The sequence below is a fragment of the Paralichthys olivaceus genome, chromosome 2 (assembly GCF_024713975.1).
Source record: "Paralichthys olivaceus isolate ysfri-2021 chromosome 2, ASM2471397v2, whole genome shotgun sequence".
In the NCBI taxonomy this organism is placed as follows: Eukaryota; Metazoa; Chordata; class Actinopteri; order Pleuronectiformes; family Paralichthyidae; genus Paralichthys; species Paralichthys olivaceus.
In genome coordinates this window covers 21861734-21879376 of record NC_091094.1, presented here as the reverse complement: position 1 = coordinate 21879376, position 17643 = coordinate 21861734, and the positions used below count along the sequence as shown (strand labels likewise).

At 44.0% G+C, this 17643-nt stretch overlaps 2 protein-coding genes across 4 annotated transcripts; one reads left to right on the top strand and one right to left on the bottom strand.

The window, feature by feature from the left end:
- Positions 1-1598: 1598 nt before the first annotated feature.
- LOC109628981 (uncharacterized) lies at positions 1599-7546 on the top strand. Of its 3 annotated transcripts, none has more exons than XM_069511615.1 (4): positions 1599-1686; positions 1969-2169; positions 3802-4947; positions 6113-7546. In XM_069511615.1, the coding sequence occupies exons 3-4, from the start codon at positions 3934-3936 to the stop codon at positions 6476-6478; spliced, it is 1380 nt and encodes a 459-aa protein (XP_069367716.1). In that variant the 5' UTR covers positions 1599-1686; positions 1969-2169; positions 3802-3933; the 3' UTR covers positions 6479-7546. The 3 variants fall into 3 exon arrangements, with proteins under 3 accessions (XP_069367716.1, XP_069367713.1, XP_069367719.1); XM_069511612.1 differs by lacking the exon at positions 1599-1686 and adding an exon at positions 1801-1824; XM_069511618.1 differs by lacking the exon at positions 1599-1686 and having other exon boundaries at positions 1863-1999.
- Positions 7547-8257: 711 nt separating this feature from the next.
- Positions 8258-17562, bottom strand: LOC109643221 (bone morphogenetic protein 7-like). The gene is made up of 7 exons (XM_020108263.2): positions 16985-17562; positions 12733-12922; positions 10163-10311; positions 9657-9863; positions 9469-9542; positions 9264-9374; positions 8258-9174 (listed from the first exon to the last, which is right to left on the bottom strand). The coding sequence occupies exons 1-7, from the start codon at positions 17379-17381 to the stop codon at positions 9025-9027; spliced, it is 1278 nt and encodes a 425-aa protein (XP_019963822.1). The 5' UTR covers positions 17382-17562; the 3' UTR covers positions 8258-9024.
- Positions 17563-17643: the final 81 nt, after the last annotated feature.

Sequence of the window (17643 nt, the reverse complement as noted above, 5' to 3'; positions counted from 1 at the left end):
ATTCATCCAAACCTTTAACATTTTCCTGCAGCCCAGAAAATTGGTATGCGTTTTTAGTTCAAAATAAATCTTGGAGGTTTTTAATGAACAATTTAAACAGCACAGTGTGATCATTAGCAGTGGATAAAACCGTTTTTAGTTGTTGCATTTAATTAAACATATATTTAATGAATTATATTCATCAGAGGCCTTTTAAAGTAATGAGAAAAAAGTGGATGATTGAATTGGAGCGGCAGGTAAATTCTAAGACCACACATCAGAGTCTGTGTTTCCTGGACTCCATCTAGTGGAGAGGAGATGTCAGTTCCACTTCCTCTCAGCTGAAATTGGTGGTTACACAATATTTGCATGCAAAAGCTTCACCAAACACCATTACATCATTGCCTTTTTGCAAAACACTGCATCAGCACTTGAGGGAGGCTTTTAAAGAATATCATGCTTCAGGTGCAGACAGAATCAGGTGCTGTTTTGAGTCATTCCAAGAATCTGCACAAAGTGAAATAATTTTAGATCACTCACATTAGTTTTGATCAACAGAAAATGTGATTTGAAAAAGGAAATTCTATTTAAGAAAACGAATTAACGACAAACATTTGCTGACTAATAAAGTGAGCATGGAAACCTACTGAAAGTCACACTTGGCATCTGTGCTAAACTGGTGAAACTGCAGAAACAGGCTGTGATGCAGCAGATAGGAAGTGGTGGGTGTGATTGGCGATTTCTACCAATAAAAAAATGCACTCTTTGTAAATGTCAGCGGTTGTGGTGGTTCAGCCTAAAAGTGCAAGATGACACTGTGATGCAGTCTTACAACACTGTGAACTCTCTCCAGCTCATGAACGTGCATGTTTGTGTGTGCATGTGTGTGTGTGTGTGTGTGTTCAGTCAGTGTAGAGAGAAAACAGAGTGGGCAGCGGAAGCATGATGTGACTCGAACTGAGAAATCCTCTTCACCTCAAACGAAATTATGCGTGGGCTTTCTCATGACAGGGGGGGGCTCACCTGCTGAGGCCCTGCAGGATGAGTAGCTGGGACCAGGGCTGCTCTGCTAGAGCCAACGTTCTCTTTCTTTCTTGTGAGATGAAAGAGACAGAAGAGCAGGAAGAAAATAAGGACATGTAGAAAGCAGGCACAGACCTGAGTGACATAATATTTTGCATGTTTGCTGTAGAGCTATGAAAGGCCTCCTCTCTTTGGTGCTTAATGTTGACCTTTGAGCTCTTTGGTCTAGAGCAATTACCGACTGCGTCAAATCAATCATTGTGTTGGGTGTCGCGCTCATTCAGGATGAAACATCACGGATGTCTGCCCCTGAGGTGAGAAGAAGCAGGAAGTATCAAGCAAGTGAGGGATCGTGCATGACCCTGAGGTTGGAGGTGTGGCCGCAAGATTTCGGTCTTTGCCAATCGCTATCTTTTATTTTTGCATGAGTGTGTCCAGGCTCTAGTCGAAAGCAGCAAACTGCTTCCCGCCCTCACTCCACCAGGCAGAACGCCAGAGCCATCAGGCAGTCATACGCCTACCATCAGCTGAGGAGTTGCACAGCAGTCTCATTTCTAATTATAAACACAACAACAGAGAGCTGCACGGAGGGGAAAAGGGAGAGAGTGTTTGCAATATGGAAAGAGAGGAGGGTGATTACAAATGGAAGAGAGGCTGAGAGTGCTACTCAGCGGCAAACACAGGGTGAGCAAGTTCAGATGTGAGGGATGGAGAGAGGGAGAGAGAGAAAGAAAGAGAGGGAGGGACATGAAATCTGTCTGAGAAAGGTTAATAGGACTGACTGAGCGGAGTGGGAGTGTGAAATGTAAAAGTGAGTAGGAGGTAAGAGAGAGAGAGAGAGAGAGAGAGAGAGAGAGAGAGAGAGAGAGAGGAGGATAAGTAGAGAATGGGTGTCTGATAGTCTGTTGAGCTTGTCTGGATGGTTCCTTTCATTCTGCTGTGCTTTTTTTGCCTTTTCACCTGCAGCCCAAGAGGACGACACGAGGCAAACAAACAGGTGTGTGTATGTGTGTGTGTGTGTGAGTGTGTGTGTGTGTGTGTGTGTGTGTGTGTGTGTGTGTGTGTGTGTGTGAGGACCACCTGTGTTCATTTCGTGGACATGGTTGGATGTGCAGTGTGAAGATGGACGTGCAGAGAAAAGGGATGGATAGATGAAGGAGCATGTAGGTAAGTCTCCTGTACAAAGATAAACTCTGAATATGTGTCTCTCCTTTACCCCACTGAAAGAGCATGTTATGACATATGTGCATTGTTGGACCTCTGAATGCATGTTTGATGAACTCTTCGTTGTCTGCGGGATTCAACAGCACGGCTGTGGTGCACATCAAGCGGACTATCATGCAATGTTGTCACTATTGATATGCAAAAAAGAGCTAATTATTATCACAGTGGCTTTAAGCACAGTGAACACCACTGTGCACACATTTCATTTCTATAGATTAACAACCTGTTGTGAACTCACAACCTCATAGGTTAACAGTGTATAGGCCTTTGTGGGTCTCGATCTGATCGTAACATAACCTGGTCTTTGTGAGTAAGTACAGCCAGCACCTAGATGCCATTTGAATTAATTTACATTAACACTGTGGGCATTTATCTGACAAACACTAATCTATTTATGTCTCATGGTATAATGCTGAGCGCTCACACGGGGATGTCCGTGTGAGGGTGGTGTCTAATCTCTCTCTCTTTCACACACACACACAGTTTCTTACCTACTCATGGCAGGGAGGTAAAGAGCAGAGCGGGACTTTTAGAGCCTGTCAATGCAAAGCTCATCTCAATGCCCTGAATTATGTCATCGTCATAGCGGAGCCCGGCTGAATGGACCTCTGTGACTCTGACAGGCATGTCTCTGATATGAGCTGTTCCTGTATTATATACTGTGTGTATGTGTGTTCCTGTACTTATCTCTTTGTGGGGACCATTTTAAGCATAGACCCTACAGAGTGAGGACATTTTTGGAAAGTGAGGACCTTTTGACCAGTCCTCACTTTTTCAATGGGCTTAATATTTGGTTTTAGGGTTAGGGTTTAGGTCAGGATTAGGCATTTAGTTTGGATGGTTACGGTTGGGGTAAGGGGCTAGGGAATGTATTATGTCACTAAAATAGTTGTACAAACGTGTGTGTGTGTGTGTGTGTGTGTGTGTGTGTGCAGCCACAAGGTGCTTATATTTAGTCCTCCTGAGTGAACTGACTCACTGTTTACTCATGTAAGGAGGATGATGGGGTTTCAGTAGCTCTAGATGCTGGAGATCACTTCAGTACCACAAGAAAGCTGGAGCTGTGTTTTATCCTCCTGCACCTTCGAGTGGAACATTTCTCATGAAAAATTGATTGAAAGATATTATTAACCTCAGAGACTTAATAATGACAAGATCTAACCTATATAACTTCACACCCACCCTCAACCTTTTTACTGCCTGGTCCTCACTATGATGAAATTTTTTTCATTTTGTTGCCATAGTAACTTTTTCTTTTTTTACAAAGGCGTTCAGAGATGTCAATCAAACTGAACCCCATCAATACAGCAATTGGTGGTTGGAAAGCCTTAATTTGAAGCTGATGGCAAAGTTTTTGTTGAGACGTCAAGGGGATATTTACAGGCAGCAGTTCACCAGGTGGCACGTCCAGATGGGAGGTGGGGGGGGGTATCATTTATCAACAAAATTGTAAAGAGTAGTGACAGATGAGGAAAGACAGAGAGCCTAAATAGAGGGTAAGGGCTTGTCTTCAGCTTGACACTTTGCAAAGATATAAAGTTGTTTGTAAAAATGTTTGTTTCTTCTGCTTTTCAGATCGTGACGACCTCAGGCTGAACTTTCTGCCACGCTTGCCAAGAGAATGATGGAGTCACGTAATCACACCACCTCATCAACATCTGCAGGAGGCCATGCAACACCAGTGTGAGTGACGGGCAGCGTGAGGCAATGAGCCTCACACCAAACCCAGACAGGGACAGCCTCCCGCTGAAGAAGAGGGACCAAAGACTGAGCTCACTGTCACATCAGCAGCAGCAGGAGTGTGATGCAGCAACATTCAAGGCACCTTATCCTTACAAGAGCCGTAATGAGTTCAAGACAAAACACACAAGCCCGTTCCAGCCTGTGCCGAGACGAGTCCCTGCTCTCTACCAGCCCTGGATGCAGATTCACACATCATCCACCACCAGGTCCAAGCCTCAGGGGCTTTCTGCCTTCAGGGAGCACCACGGCTGGGCTGAGTGGAGAGAGTTCAACCCCCTGCACCCTGGGTGGGACTTTCCATACCACTATCAGCACCAGGCACCTGGCACACCTGCAGTCCATCCACACCACCCCCCTAGCTTCAGCCCCATCTCCCTGGTATCCGAGGGTTTCCAACTGGGCGAAGGGTACAACTGGGAGCAGCTTAAGACAGTAAGGGACAAGAGTTTTAACGCAGAGAGGCAAAGAAATAGCAGGAATAAAGGACCATATGTGAGGAGAAGAGACAGGAAAGTGGAGTCTTTTCCCAGGTTTGAAAGAGCAAGTCCTCCATCGTTGAGCACTTGCCTACCTCACTCTGCTCAGGAAGACCAACATGATTTGGTGCACACACCAACAAACATTGTCCCACACCTTCTTGAACATTCCCTCAGAAGAGTGTACTCTGGCGATGACCCAAACAGCACATATACCTCCATGAAAGAGGACACATCCACTCTGCCCTCATCCGAACAGGCGTCTCCTTCTCCTGACCGTTTCCCCTGGCTGCTCCCTCACTTTGTGGCCGGCTCTCTGATCGAGCTCAGAGACGGGCGGCTGAGACGGGTGGAGCACCTGCAGACGGAGGACTTCCTGCTGGGATCACTGGCCTGTCCGGACCTGCGCCTGAGCCGCTGCACGGTGCAGAGCATCTCCCCTTCAGCCTATAACTCCTCCGTCTCACGCCTCCTCATCCTGCTTCATGACCAACAGACGCAGGTGAAGGAAAATCACAGCATAAAATTCAACATTCATAACATTCACATGGCTGTAATTAATTGTTCTCCTTAAAGGGATAGTTCACGAAAAAAAAAACACTTCACCCACCTCTTGCTGATGGAGAGGTGGGTGAAGTGTTTGAGTCCACAAAAGACTTTTGGAGTTTTAGGGGTAAACAGTGTTGCAGCCAAGGTGGCTCCTTCTTCAGATGTAATAACAAAACTGAAAAAAACATAACATGCCTCCATACTGATCGTGTGGTGTCACCCAAGTGTCTGCAAGCCCCGACATTTCTATTTCGACAAGGCTTAAAACACGGTGTAAATTATGCTGGCCGCCTGTAGCTGCTCGCATCAAGTTCAAGTCACTTAGGGTTGCCTACAGAACAATTGCTGGGACTGCTCCCACATATCCAATTGCTTATAAGGGCATATGTTACCCCCCGTACTTTGCGTTCATCAAATGAGCGTCGTCTGGCTCTTCCATCTGTACAGCCACGGCAATCCAGACTATTTTCCTTCGTAGTTCCACGTTGGTGGAACGAGCTGCCGAACACCACCAGAGCAGGGGCATCCCTCTCTGTCTTCAAGAAGCTATTGAAGACCGAACTCTACCCCCATCTCCTGCAAATTATCACTTAATCTCTGCCCTTAAACGTAGGGTAGTATTTATTGTTACACTGAGATGTTTGTTGCTATTTAGCTTGAATGTTATGTCTCCTATTGATTTTTCGGTAAATTATCCCTTTAAGTCGACCAAATGAGTATTGTTGAGTATTCAGACCACACACATCCAGCCATCCATCCATTCATTCAGTCATCCATCCACCTATCCATCCATCCATCTCTTCGTTTGTCTATACATCCATTCATCCATTCATTCATTCATTCATTTATCTATCCATCCATTCATCCATCCATTTATACTGCTCACTCTCTAATAGCCTCCTGACCTGAGACAGGTGGTCATACCATCACAGGCCAGTTTATAAAAATGTGTCTAAAGGTTTCAAACAAGTCATAATCAAATACTTTCATGTTTCTTGCTCTGTAACTGCTATTTGAATTAATCAGAGGTAGATTGTACAAACTGGATAATCACTGTCCCCTAGGGAAAAAGTATGTGCATTTCTCTTTCTCATACTGGATGTCTTTCCCTCTATCAGGAGTTGGTGGACGTCTATGTGGAGTACCCGTTCTTTGTGCGTGGGCAGGGCTGGTCCTCCTGCAGCCCTCAGAGAACTGCCCGTCTCTGCGGCCTCCAGTGTCGTCAGCTGAGCGTGGGGGACGTCTGCCTGGCCCTCACACCCATCTCAGCTCCGTCTCAACCTCCACTGTCAGCCACACTGGAGCCAAAAACCTCATGCAAGAAGTCAGAGATAGGGTGTGAGCCCCTTAAGGTGTCGCACCCACATGTTGTCCCAGGGCCACAGCGGTCATCAGGGGAGAAGAAGGAGGAGGAGGTAAAGACAGTGCGGAGGAGACATTATTCAGCCCCTGAGCTGAGAGGGCCAGAGACTAATTGCGTGTAGTGAAAGGGCCACTGGTTTATGAGCAGGGAGTAAGTCAGTCTCTGTTAAGCTCTGCTATCTTTAGCCTGTGTTTGCTTTCTTTCTACCTCCTGAATCATATTTCTGTGCTTGACTGTCATCTTAAAAATGTATATATATATCTATAAGAAGTAAATCTAAAGAAGATCAGTGGCACTCAGGATCCCCTAGAGGTTATATTAGCACATATTTGTCAAGGTAAGTCACATTGATCATGAGAGTTGAATTGAGGTTAAATATTCCATTATCTGTGAGTCTGATCAAACGCTCATTCATGTGAGAAAGCTCTTTTTGAGAGGACATATGAAAAATGTGTCGCCGCAGGGAGCCGCTGCAGTGACAGGGAGGTTGAGAAGGATCTTGTTGGCTCAAAGAAGATTGTTTCACTTTTCATTCTGAGGGTTCATGTTCTCCCCAGCAGTCCTGACAGAATCAGTCTGTGTTCCTTGAAAAGCACATAAAAAGCACTCCCTCAGGTCGTTCTCTGCTGGTGATATATTCTGAAGCTGATCTGTCTCCTGCCTAATGTTATATAAGAATTCTTCATTTCTCAATGACAGAGAAGACGAGCATCGACAATCAACACCTTTTTGATTGCATCAGTAGGATTTCCGTTCTCACGCTTCTACCTCTATTTTCTATTCACAGTGACAGATGTAATTGTGTGTTTTCAACAGTGTGGGCTGTGATGTAATGTGCTCTGCTGGAAGCATTCAGCTTCTCAGTGACTGTCACTGTGGATGCCTTTGTTTGCCAGGTTGTTGCACAAATAATGTTAAGTATGTGCTTTGCTTTTTGTACTAATGAATATATCAAAGCCCCACAATCTGTTACAAGTGTACAGCATCATGTGTGGGCGCTGTGATGTCACTTCCTTGTGAGTACTCACAGCGCCCACTGAATGAGGAGGAACTGAAATGGCGACCATGTAGACTCAACTACGACTGTGGAAACAGTTAGGGCAGGCAGTTTGCTGAAAACATGACCACAGATTAGATCTTGAAATTGTGGAGCAGTTTTGTCACTGTTAAATAAATGTGTTGTGTAAAATTCGCTGTATATTTATTTATTAGTTGTACGATAAGAGATGAAATGCTAAATGCTGATCTGCTGCTTTCAACCACATCACATGAGCTTCTTCAGCATATGGAGCAATTTCCTCCAACCCCTCCATTCATCCATCATCTGTAACGATTATCTTTTAAGGCAGTTATGTCAAAGAACCCCTTAACTGACACACACTGGACCACAGCCTCTTTGCTTTTTGATGTTATGCAGGAAGTGTGTGAAATTCAGGAGCAAAATAGTGATAACATTCTGTCAGTCTGTTACCTATGAAATATAGCAACAATAACTGATTCCACTGGTTCCCCTCACTTTGAGAACCCCTGATTTAAGGATTGTGGGGGAGCTGGGGCCAATCCCAGCTAACACTGGGTGAGAGGTGGGGTACATCCTGTACACAGACAAAACATTTACACTCACATTCACACCTATGGTAAATTTAGAGTCTCCGACTGACCTAATCCCAATCTGCATGTCTTCGGACTGTGAGAAGAAGAATCATGGAATTATAGATTTTCAAATTTCCCCCATCTGTAGAGGATGATGATTGTGTAATGATATATGAGACAAGCTTCAGCAGAGCTAAACCTTGTGTAGATAATGAACCTCAGTGAGTTGAATGCACCAGTCGAGGTGTTTTGAATGACACTGCAAAAAGCATTATTGATCCAAATATGGTAAAAAGCACACATCTGATTCTTGTTCGCATTTATTCAACTAGTTTAATCTGACATAGTAAAGTTACAGCCTCTTGTTCGATCACCTGTAGCTCTGTGCAACTCCAGAAGGCAGCTGTGGTCGGGGGTGATGGTTCACACCCTTGTGTCCGCTTCATGAAGATGAATCACATCTTGCAGACAGTACGCCCTTCACAGGCCTTTAGTGATATATGTCTACATCAGGAAACTATGGGCCCAACAGTCAGGGCCTTTCAATCATCGGCACACTGTTATTAACAGTCTCAGCTGTCATTCTTCACAGAGCTCCTCCACATCAGCAGCACACACACAGGCTGCCAGATGTCTTACACCTGACTAGTAGAACTGGATTTTTTTATTTCTGATCAGGAATTCAGTCTGCTCCAAAAGACAAAGTGCAGTGGGTTGTTTGAGCAGTGTAATGCACATTTTCACCCAGGCAACATTTAATATTCCCATGTCTGACATCCAGATCATTTCAATGATAAATGTGTAGTGTATTATTCTAAAGTGACTCCACATGGCTCAGTTCACTTTTTCTAGTCACACTAAAAGTAAATCCTTTGTTCAGCCGACTCTGTGACCAGTAGTTCTGATTGGGATGTGGTAGTGGTTAATACTGAATGGGAGGCATTTACCCAGAATAAAGTTCATTCGGTGGCAGGAGTTCCCCAGTCAATCATCTTCCCTCTGTTTCCTCCACCTCTGTCTTTTTTTAAGTATCCCTCCAGGTTTGTAAAATTCATAGGGAGGGTCGACAAGCGATCAGTGACAGCCGCACGCTCTGACCACCATGTTGCGGTACTTTTTCAGGATGACGTTGGAGCTGTCATCAAAGTAGAGAACAGAGATGCCATGAAGCTGCGTGGGAGCACAGCAGGGCTTGGGCACCGTCTCCGGGTTGATAAAGTGCACCTGTGGTTAGTAGAAGAAGAAACATAAATCACACTACACAGACAGCTGAGGTTTCAGTAGAAGGGACTGTCATCACTTTAGGGACTTACCAGAGTTTGCACGATGGCGTGATTAGTGGCGTTCATGTAGGAGTTGAGAGGGAAAGCACATTCCCCTTCACAGTAATATGCTGCATAGCCCTCTGGTGCTATGATCCAGTCCTGAACAGAGAAAAACAACAGGGTAAGTTTTGTGTTCACTTTAGAAAATTAAATCAAATAAATGTAATGAAAAATAAACTGAAATGTATAATACCTGCCATCCCAAATCTCGGAAACTAACATAGAGCTCGTGTTTTTTACATCCTTCTTTAGAAAAGCCAAGATTATCTGAAAGTGAAATGTGCAAATATGAGTCAACACAAGTGTATTAAAAATGTGTGAAAAGGATTTTATACTTATAGGTTGTTACAGGTCATTATGACTGGGAGAGGGTCCACTCACCGGTTGCAGCCTCAACTGCCTTCAGCGCATCCTGAACAGTCCTCTGTGGTTTGGAGCGGTTAGACTGGCGACCCTTAGAGCCGTGGGCAGAGCGGATGCTGCGGAAACGCACCTCACTAGCTTTGAAGAAGGCAACCATGAAGGGCTGCTTGTCCTGGGGCCCGGTGCCCGTCACCAGCCCTGCCAATCGGGGGTTCCTCCTGTGGCCTACAGGGGGCGACAAAAGCAACAAAACTTGCTTAGAGTCAGTCTCAACCAGCCACTGGCAACAAAATACATCTGACGTTCTACTAAACAATCATTTGTTTATCCTAATATCACCACAACAACCACAGTCGTAATTCAAATCCTAAACATTTCTACTCAATATGTGGTGTCTCTTTTTAACCACAGGATTTAAAGAGCATTCATCATAACCATTAATCATTTGTTGAGACAAAGACTACAGTCTTAAGTCTTTTGCTGGCTTTATGGATCTTATTCATAATTGTATGGCAGCGACTGACCATGGCTGTCCTCCAAGACCAGTTGCAGGCCCAGGTTCTGCTCAGGTTTGACCAGCCAAAGGTTACTGGTGGGGGTCAGGTCGAACACCAGCCAGCCCTCCTCTGCAGCCCAGATGTCTCGCTGGTCCAGCAGCAACAGCTCCACTTCACTGAGGAGCGTAACATACATCGGTGGTCAAAGCAGATCTATACATTTCAAGAGTTTTGATGAAAGGTTCCCATATACAGGTACATTTACAGCCTGATATTTATAATAAGCATTGCTATTACTGTAATTAGTAATATTAACGGCTGATTTATTTATTAGTAAAATGATCACCTTTATAATTATTATTATGGCTACAACAACATATCTGACGTGGTGTTGAAATGCAACTGTTTCTAATTTCTCTCTTCTTTCTTCCCTTGTCTTCTCCCTCCCTGTTTCCCTCACCCGTCTCCATTTTTCTCCTCTCACCCAAACAGGCAAATGGCAAGTGCAAATGAATCAAGTTTAAATCAACTTGTCTACTTTATCTAAAACTGTTCAGCTGTAAAAACAAATGAAAAACGCAGGAAAGACGAGAAGACATGCTTGTGTCCTTTTTGTTTTCTTTCTTTTGCATGAACTGGAACTGCAGGAAGACTTAAAAAATGCAAGAACAAACCTCTTTAAAATTTAATCAGATTGAGTCAGTCTCAAAAATATATAGTGATCTGCACAGAGCTAACAGTCTGAATCATGTACTCCCACGCGGCCATGATCAAAGGAGCGTTTTCTTAACTTCCAAGAGGAGAAATCCTCCACTGGTGTGTCGTCTTAAGGGCAGAGATTTCACAGACAATAGCTTTGTTTACAGATGGAGGCAGACGTCTGTCTTTAAGTTCTGCTGCCTGCTCGTCTATACGTGTGGCCTTTGTGTCTATGAATGACAATGGTGTTGCCCTTTACACCATCATCTCCCCACTGTCACAGATGAAATCTACTGCTTGCACATGACTCACCCCCCCCAGACAGGCCGAGGCAGACGGGATAATGGGGTTCAGAGACTCTATCATGTGGGTGGATTGTAGCGCTTTGATTTATGAGGAAGACCTGTCATGTTTTTATCCAATTTCACATTTTGGTTTGAAACAAGAAGAGTAAGGAGAGTAAAGCTGACAGACAGAAAGACAGACAAACAGATAGCGATGGAAAACATGGAGGAATAACCACCTGTGTGACAGAGTAAAGAGTAAAATGACGTCCTGAGGCCTGAGCGTGTTATTTGTGGTGGGAGCAGTGTGTTATAAATGCTAGTCTCCTGGGGACCGTTCTGTTCTGACTGTGTGAGAGTGACCTTGTTCCGGAGAGAACCACTGGGTTTCTGTAATTGAAACTAATGTCTGTGTAAACAGCTCCGATGCTGAAACTTACATCAGCAGAAATAACCTGTGGGAGGACTTATGTGCAGACGCAACCGATGAGGACGGAGCACGTACAGCAGCCTAACTATCAGCTTCACAGAATAACACACAGGCATGTTGTGTTTTTAAAACTCAACCACTCACACTCCATCCCTCAGATAAGAGGGTAATCATACGAAACAGTGATATATTCAGCTGACATGAAAACCTTGTCATTTGAGAATTTAAAGGATTTAAAGGAATAGTTCAGTAAATGACATAAAAAGTGTGCACTTATTTTGCCATACCTTTAATTACAAACTTTTTCTTACATTTTACATTGGTTTTAAAGCTCATGGTCTCTGGCACCACCTTAATATAATTAGGATAATTGTGATTCTGTTGTGTTACAATGACCGGGAATCACATTTAAATATGTATATGAGGCCACAGCTTTGAGAGCAGCACTGTCAGGCTGTACCTAGGCACAATCATGCTCCAAGCGAAAATGCTTACATCAGCATTTTGCCGTTGATAGTAGGTATAATCTTTATCATGTTCTGCCTCTTAATTTAGCATGTTAGCATGCTAATTACCATTCAACACAAATTTAAAAGTTAAAAATTCCCTTGATGTGTCACTAGAAACTGTCTCTCAGGATAAGCCACAAGTCTCTTTGTTTAACCACTTGAGGCAGAGTCCTAAAACAGTGTGTTATGTCACTGGACGCTGTTTCTGGTAAGGTTGTTGGTGGTCACTTTTTAAATGTCTTTTTGTGAGGCTCTGAGCACCACAACCAAATCAAAATCTAACCAAATAAAAGTAAAACAGAGAGAAAATACCTCCACTAGGGTAGGATTTCTCGCTATATTAAAGATTGTGAAAAATAATTCCTAGATCCACTCATTTCTCCATACCCACTCTAAACTTTAATGGGTTCTTTGTTGAGTCATGACCCATCCCTCCACAAAACCTTTGAAATAGGATCAATGGTTTTAAAGTAACTCTTGTGAAAGACAGAAACACATAAAATGAAAACGTCCTATACACATTGTAAGATACCGACAGAGATAAATTAATAAATGAGGTAAATGGACACTTAATGTGTTAATAATCATAAAAATTAGGTGACACATGCAAATTGAAAGTTTATATCATCTTTGAAATAGTAAAATGACAGGAAGCTGAAAATAAACCACCCATACCTATTTGAAGGCGCCTGCAGGACCTGGTAGATGCTGACTATGAATGTTTCATTCTCATAGCGTTCCTGGACGAAATCCTTGTAAATCCTGAACTCTGCTGCTGTGACAGCCTCCCCCTCTGGAATACGGGAAAGGTCAAAACGAAATTCCCTCCGGTGCTGCTGGTGGAGAAGATCCTGATCCTGTTCAACTATCAGGGGGAAGAAAGAGGAGAGGATATACAGTGAGTTCAGCTGGTCTGGAGAACAGGTGGTTTTCTGGCAGGGAGACAGAGCTCAGAGGCTGTGAGTCAACATTTGATTGCAGCTTATGTTTGATCAAACTCTCCCACCAGCCTCTACACAACTGTGATATCACTGTGATTAATGGGTGGTTGTTTTCTCCCCAGCTGATACACACACACACACACACACACACACACACACACACACAGTGAAACAATATTTCTCGGGGGGGAAGGTTTGGGGGGAAGGTTTGTCCATGTGTGGAAAAACCAATCCGCTGAGTACAATCAGATGGTAAACCAGTCAGCAGCTGCAATATCTGTCAAATCTGTCGCTCATTCAAAGGATCCTCTGATGTGTGTCGCTCTGCCCACATCTCGGAAGCACCGAGATAGGAAAAATCCGGCTTCCACGGTTAAAGCCATTGATCTAAACATCACTTAAGTTAAGTTAAGCTCTGCCATACATGCCAATGTGGGGGAGAAAAAAAACACAGTCAGGGCTCAGTTTGGCTCCCTGTTTAAACTGCACACATGTGCTGACCACAAGAAAAGGCCTGTTAAGGCACTGCCCGGAAAACCACAGCAGCCAGCGTGCTTTTACAAACACACTCACGTAAAGTATAGAGAGCCACACAAATTCATGTGTGACTTAACTACCAGCGTCTGTACCACCCACACCTCCCTGATCATTTTGCCATGTATTACTGTATAGTGATTTCATCCTGATTGTAGAGGGTGAAGTGAAGCTGCAGTGGCCGGTGGCACATTGGTGTTTCCGCCCCGCCCTGGGCCAGCTGAAGCTCTCTCTCTCTCTCTATATACCACTCAGAGTTTCCAGAAGAGCGGTGGTCAGGGAGAGACCCCAAAGCTCCCTGAAGCTTTCCAGTGTTGTGTTTTTACAGCGTTAGTCAATGTGTTTGTCCTTGGAAAGAGCAGTGGAGGTCTCTGGTGAAGGTGTGCAGAGCAGAGCAGCGATTAGCCACTTTAAACACATCCTGCCCAGTGGCATACACCATGACATCATCATGACATCACCCTGCGTTACTTCTGATGGTCCACTATTGTTTCAGTGTACAGAGACCCACAGTACCCCAACACTAGCAGCATAGCATTTTTTCACCTAATGGCCCTCACACACACACACACACACACACGTCCTCTAAAAACACTTCTAAAGACACACACACAGGCCGTTCATCGTTAAGAGCAGCGCATTCTGAACCCTGCAAGTCATTTGTTTGACCGCAATTAAATGCTGCAGGGGAAAGAGGGGTGTTTTTATGAAAGCAATAATTGCTTGTAAGGACTCGGTGTGTTTACGTTAGAGACCATTAGCTGCAGAGATCAGACCTCAGATATGCAAACTTCCTTCTGGGAGGCATTTCAACACTTCAGATTTCTTCTGACACTGCGGGGCCACACAGCCACGGAGATATCGTTAACCCATACTGCAATTTTATAGTAAGTGGGAAGTTGTTTTTCTTCTTCTACGAATCAGCGTGGGTGGTTTTTAAGAAGCATCACAATCACTGCACTGAAACCAACTTTAAAACATGAGGGAGGTGTGATCTTCTTGAACAGTAATTGGTTAGTGTTATGAATGGCATTCTTGTCACTTCTTAAAGTATAATTATTTACTGCTTTCATATTCGTGTGTTGGCAAGTTTTTAAACATACCTTAAAACCCTAAGCTGGTTTGTTACAGACTAGTAGAAATGCAAAAATACTTGATTCGCTGAATCTTCTTTTTATAATTCTCCTGCAGAATGTCAGGAGGCCAAAAGTTTCACACAAGTTTCACACAAAGGTGGCGGTGCAATTACAACTGGAGTTTAAGATTCAAAAGAGTGTGATCATTTTTACACATGGATGTACATATAATGAGAAAGTTAATGAGATTGTTCTGCTGGGGGCAATAGAAATTCTTCATATGATCTCCTTATGTTACCTACAGATCAGCTTAGCAGGACAAACCAATTCTTCCTACATGTTCTCCAAAAAAACACAATAGCTCTTCTGTTCTTCAAAGAAGTGTTTTTTCCTCCAACATTTTGAGAGCATTGTGAGCCCTTTTTTTCTGTTTTTAATGAAAGCCAGTGACTTTTCTGGCCATTAAGCCTGTTTCCCATGCTCTGCAGGTGTGCTGCGATCAAGTCAAAAGGAGCCCATAGTCGACGCACATGTACTCGTCTCCGGGCAAAGACTTTCAGCTGCTGCAAACAAGGAGTGAGCAGAGCAGAGAGCTGCAGATGACTCGCAGCAAAGTCAGGCCTCAGCAGTGTGTTCAATATGTTCCATGGGGAATAGCAGCTGCCTTGTGTAATGCTGCTTTATGACAATGAGACTAATTCTACTGTGATTCTGGAGGTACAACCTGTGGTTTGGCACTCAAACAAAAGTACACATGTGCAGCCATTCACTTGTATGTGTAGTCACATTACAATGTCTCTAATACTGTCTAACAAATGATAAAGGGGCTGAATTCCTTTTTTCTACGTCCCCTCTGTAATGTCATTTACTGATAATTGAATGACCAATGTGGAGCTGTGTTCACTGGCTGAAGGGATCGGCCGCCTCTACAGCAGCTTCTCTCCCTCACACTGGAAGCTGTGGTCTTTTGAAAGGAAATAATCCAGTTCAGTCTTGAAGCGATCATCCTGGGACCACCAGGATAGAGCCACTCACAGCACAATGTGGGAGCACAGGCTAAAAACCTCTGTCAATTATCAGGAGGCTGTGGTGGTGGGCTTTAGAGAGACAAATAATATAAACTCATTGTGTCCTCCCCGCCCTCCTTCCTCTTCATAATCAAAGTCTACAGATGTGCAACCACATGAATCTGTTAGTGGTTTTCAATAACAATGTTTCCAGATCTCATTAGCCAAAGACTGTAAGTTAGAAGTTCACTACTGAGGACGTAAAATCTTTTGCATTTCAAGTTTTAGAGTTTTGCAAATGTTCAGCATTAAGCACACTGTTGTGACCTGATTTAAGAAATAAATCTAAATGGTTCCTCGTTTAAGGTTTAACCTCAATCACAATGGCCACTGGTTAACGGTTCCTCTGAACAAACTTCATATCCTCACTTTGACCTACAGCCCTGAGGCCAAAGAAGGACCGGTTAGGTTTGGACGTAACCACATCCAGATAAGAGCCACAGGCACCATGCCATCTGCCTGTTTCACCATAGTGATATCAGAGCTGCTGTGGGATCTCCAGGGGAAACAAAGGCAGGAGTTGCCTTTTTATTAATTCAATAACGTCTGAGTGAGCGTAATTCTCCCACCTGTGACCCCCATTGTAATTTACACCCTGCAAACAAACATGCAAACAGACGCAGATCCAGGAATGCATACACACCTGCAATAACACAGATTACTGCAGCAATAACATATGTTTAGATGCAGCTTGTATCTTGATCTCACTCAACTTGTCTCTGACTCCCCAGGGGTTCAGAAATGCCTGTTCAATTCCTAGTCATGCGAAACAAAGCCAGGCTAAAGCCTCTCCCCTAGAGCTTTGAAGGGATTCTGGGGGAATCGGATACAGGCATGTTGTCATAACATTTACAGCTCGGAATGCATAATGCTCCATTTCAAGAGAGGAAAGTGACCTAAAAGCCACAAAAGTCGGTGACACACAGACTTTCACAATGACACACACACTTAAGCAATGCATTCTGTTGTGGCTGTAAAGGACTTTAAAAAGATTTTAAACGTTTTTAGAACCTGTAAACCTAACACACCAATGCTATTGTTTGCCATATAACTTTTGTAACTACAAGAATACAAAGTTAACATATTTTTATGAACCATTCCCTTAGGTATTATAGTAAGGCCACTGGTGAGGGAGGGAGCAGAAATTATTTTGACACATATACATGGTATCACTGGTAAATGTGTCATTTAGGCTATTGCATTAAATTATTATATTATAATGCTGCTAGACCACAACCCACTCGTGTGCTATTTAATACGTTAAACAATTTGAAAGAAATAAAAAGCAAAATTTGAATTGATAACTCACCCAGGTTGACAAAGCTCATCACCATATCTGCGTCATCCAGGAAGCGGCTGTCCTGTGAGGTCACCATGGGGGAGGCCTGGGTCGGCAAAGCGGGCTTATAGTAAGAATACCCGTGAGGCTCCGCGTCTGTGGAGATGGTGTTGTACAGGTCCAGCATGAACATGGGCGCAGCGTTGTGTTTGGTGTGGACGTGCGGTCGCGGACGGTGCGGCAGCCCCAGGATGGAGAGGATTTCCCGCTGCATCTCCCTGCGTTCCTGGCTCCGCAGCCGCCGCTGGATGAAGCTGGAGCGCACCTCGTTGTCCATGGAGAAGTTGGAGAAGGCGACCTGCGTGGCCATCACGTAGTAACCCCAAGACAGAATGGCAGTCACTGTTGCCAAGGCGCTTGTCAACATTTTTTACCCAAAGTTTTACGCACGGCTCAAACAAGTAGAAAGCTGAATCTGGAGAAGCGGTTCTTTTCGTAAAATTCAAACTTCATGTGAGGAAATTAAACGCGCTATCCTCTATGAACTCATGGTATCACTCCCTCTTCATCTGCTGTTACGCACGGTCTGATTCTGCCGTGCGCTCCTCTGGGTGGCAATTTGGGAATGGATTTTATTGAGGCTGTGTCAGGGGAGGGGCAGGAGGGGTTCAAAATGGGATAAACCAAAG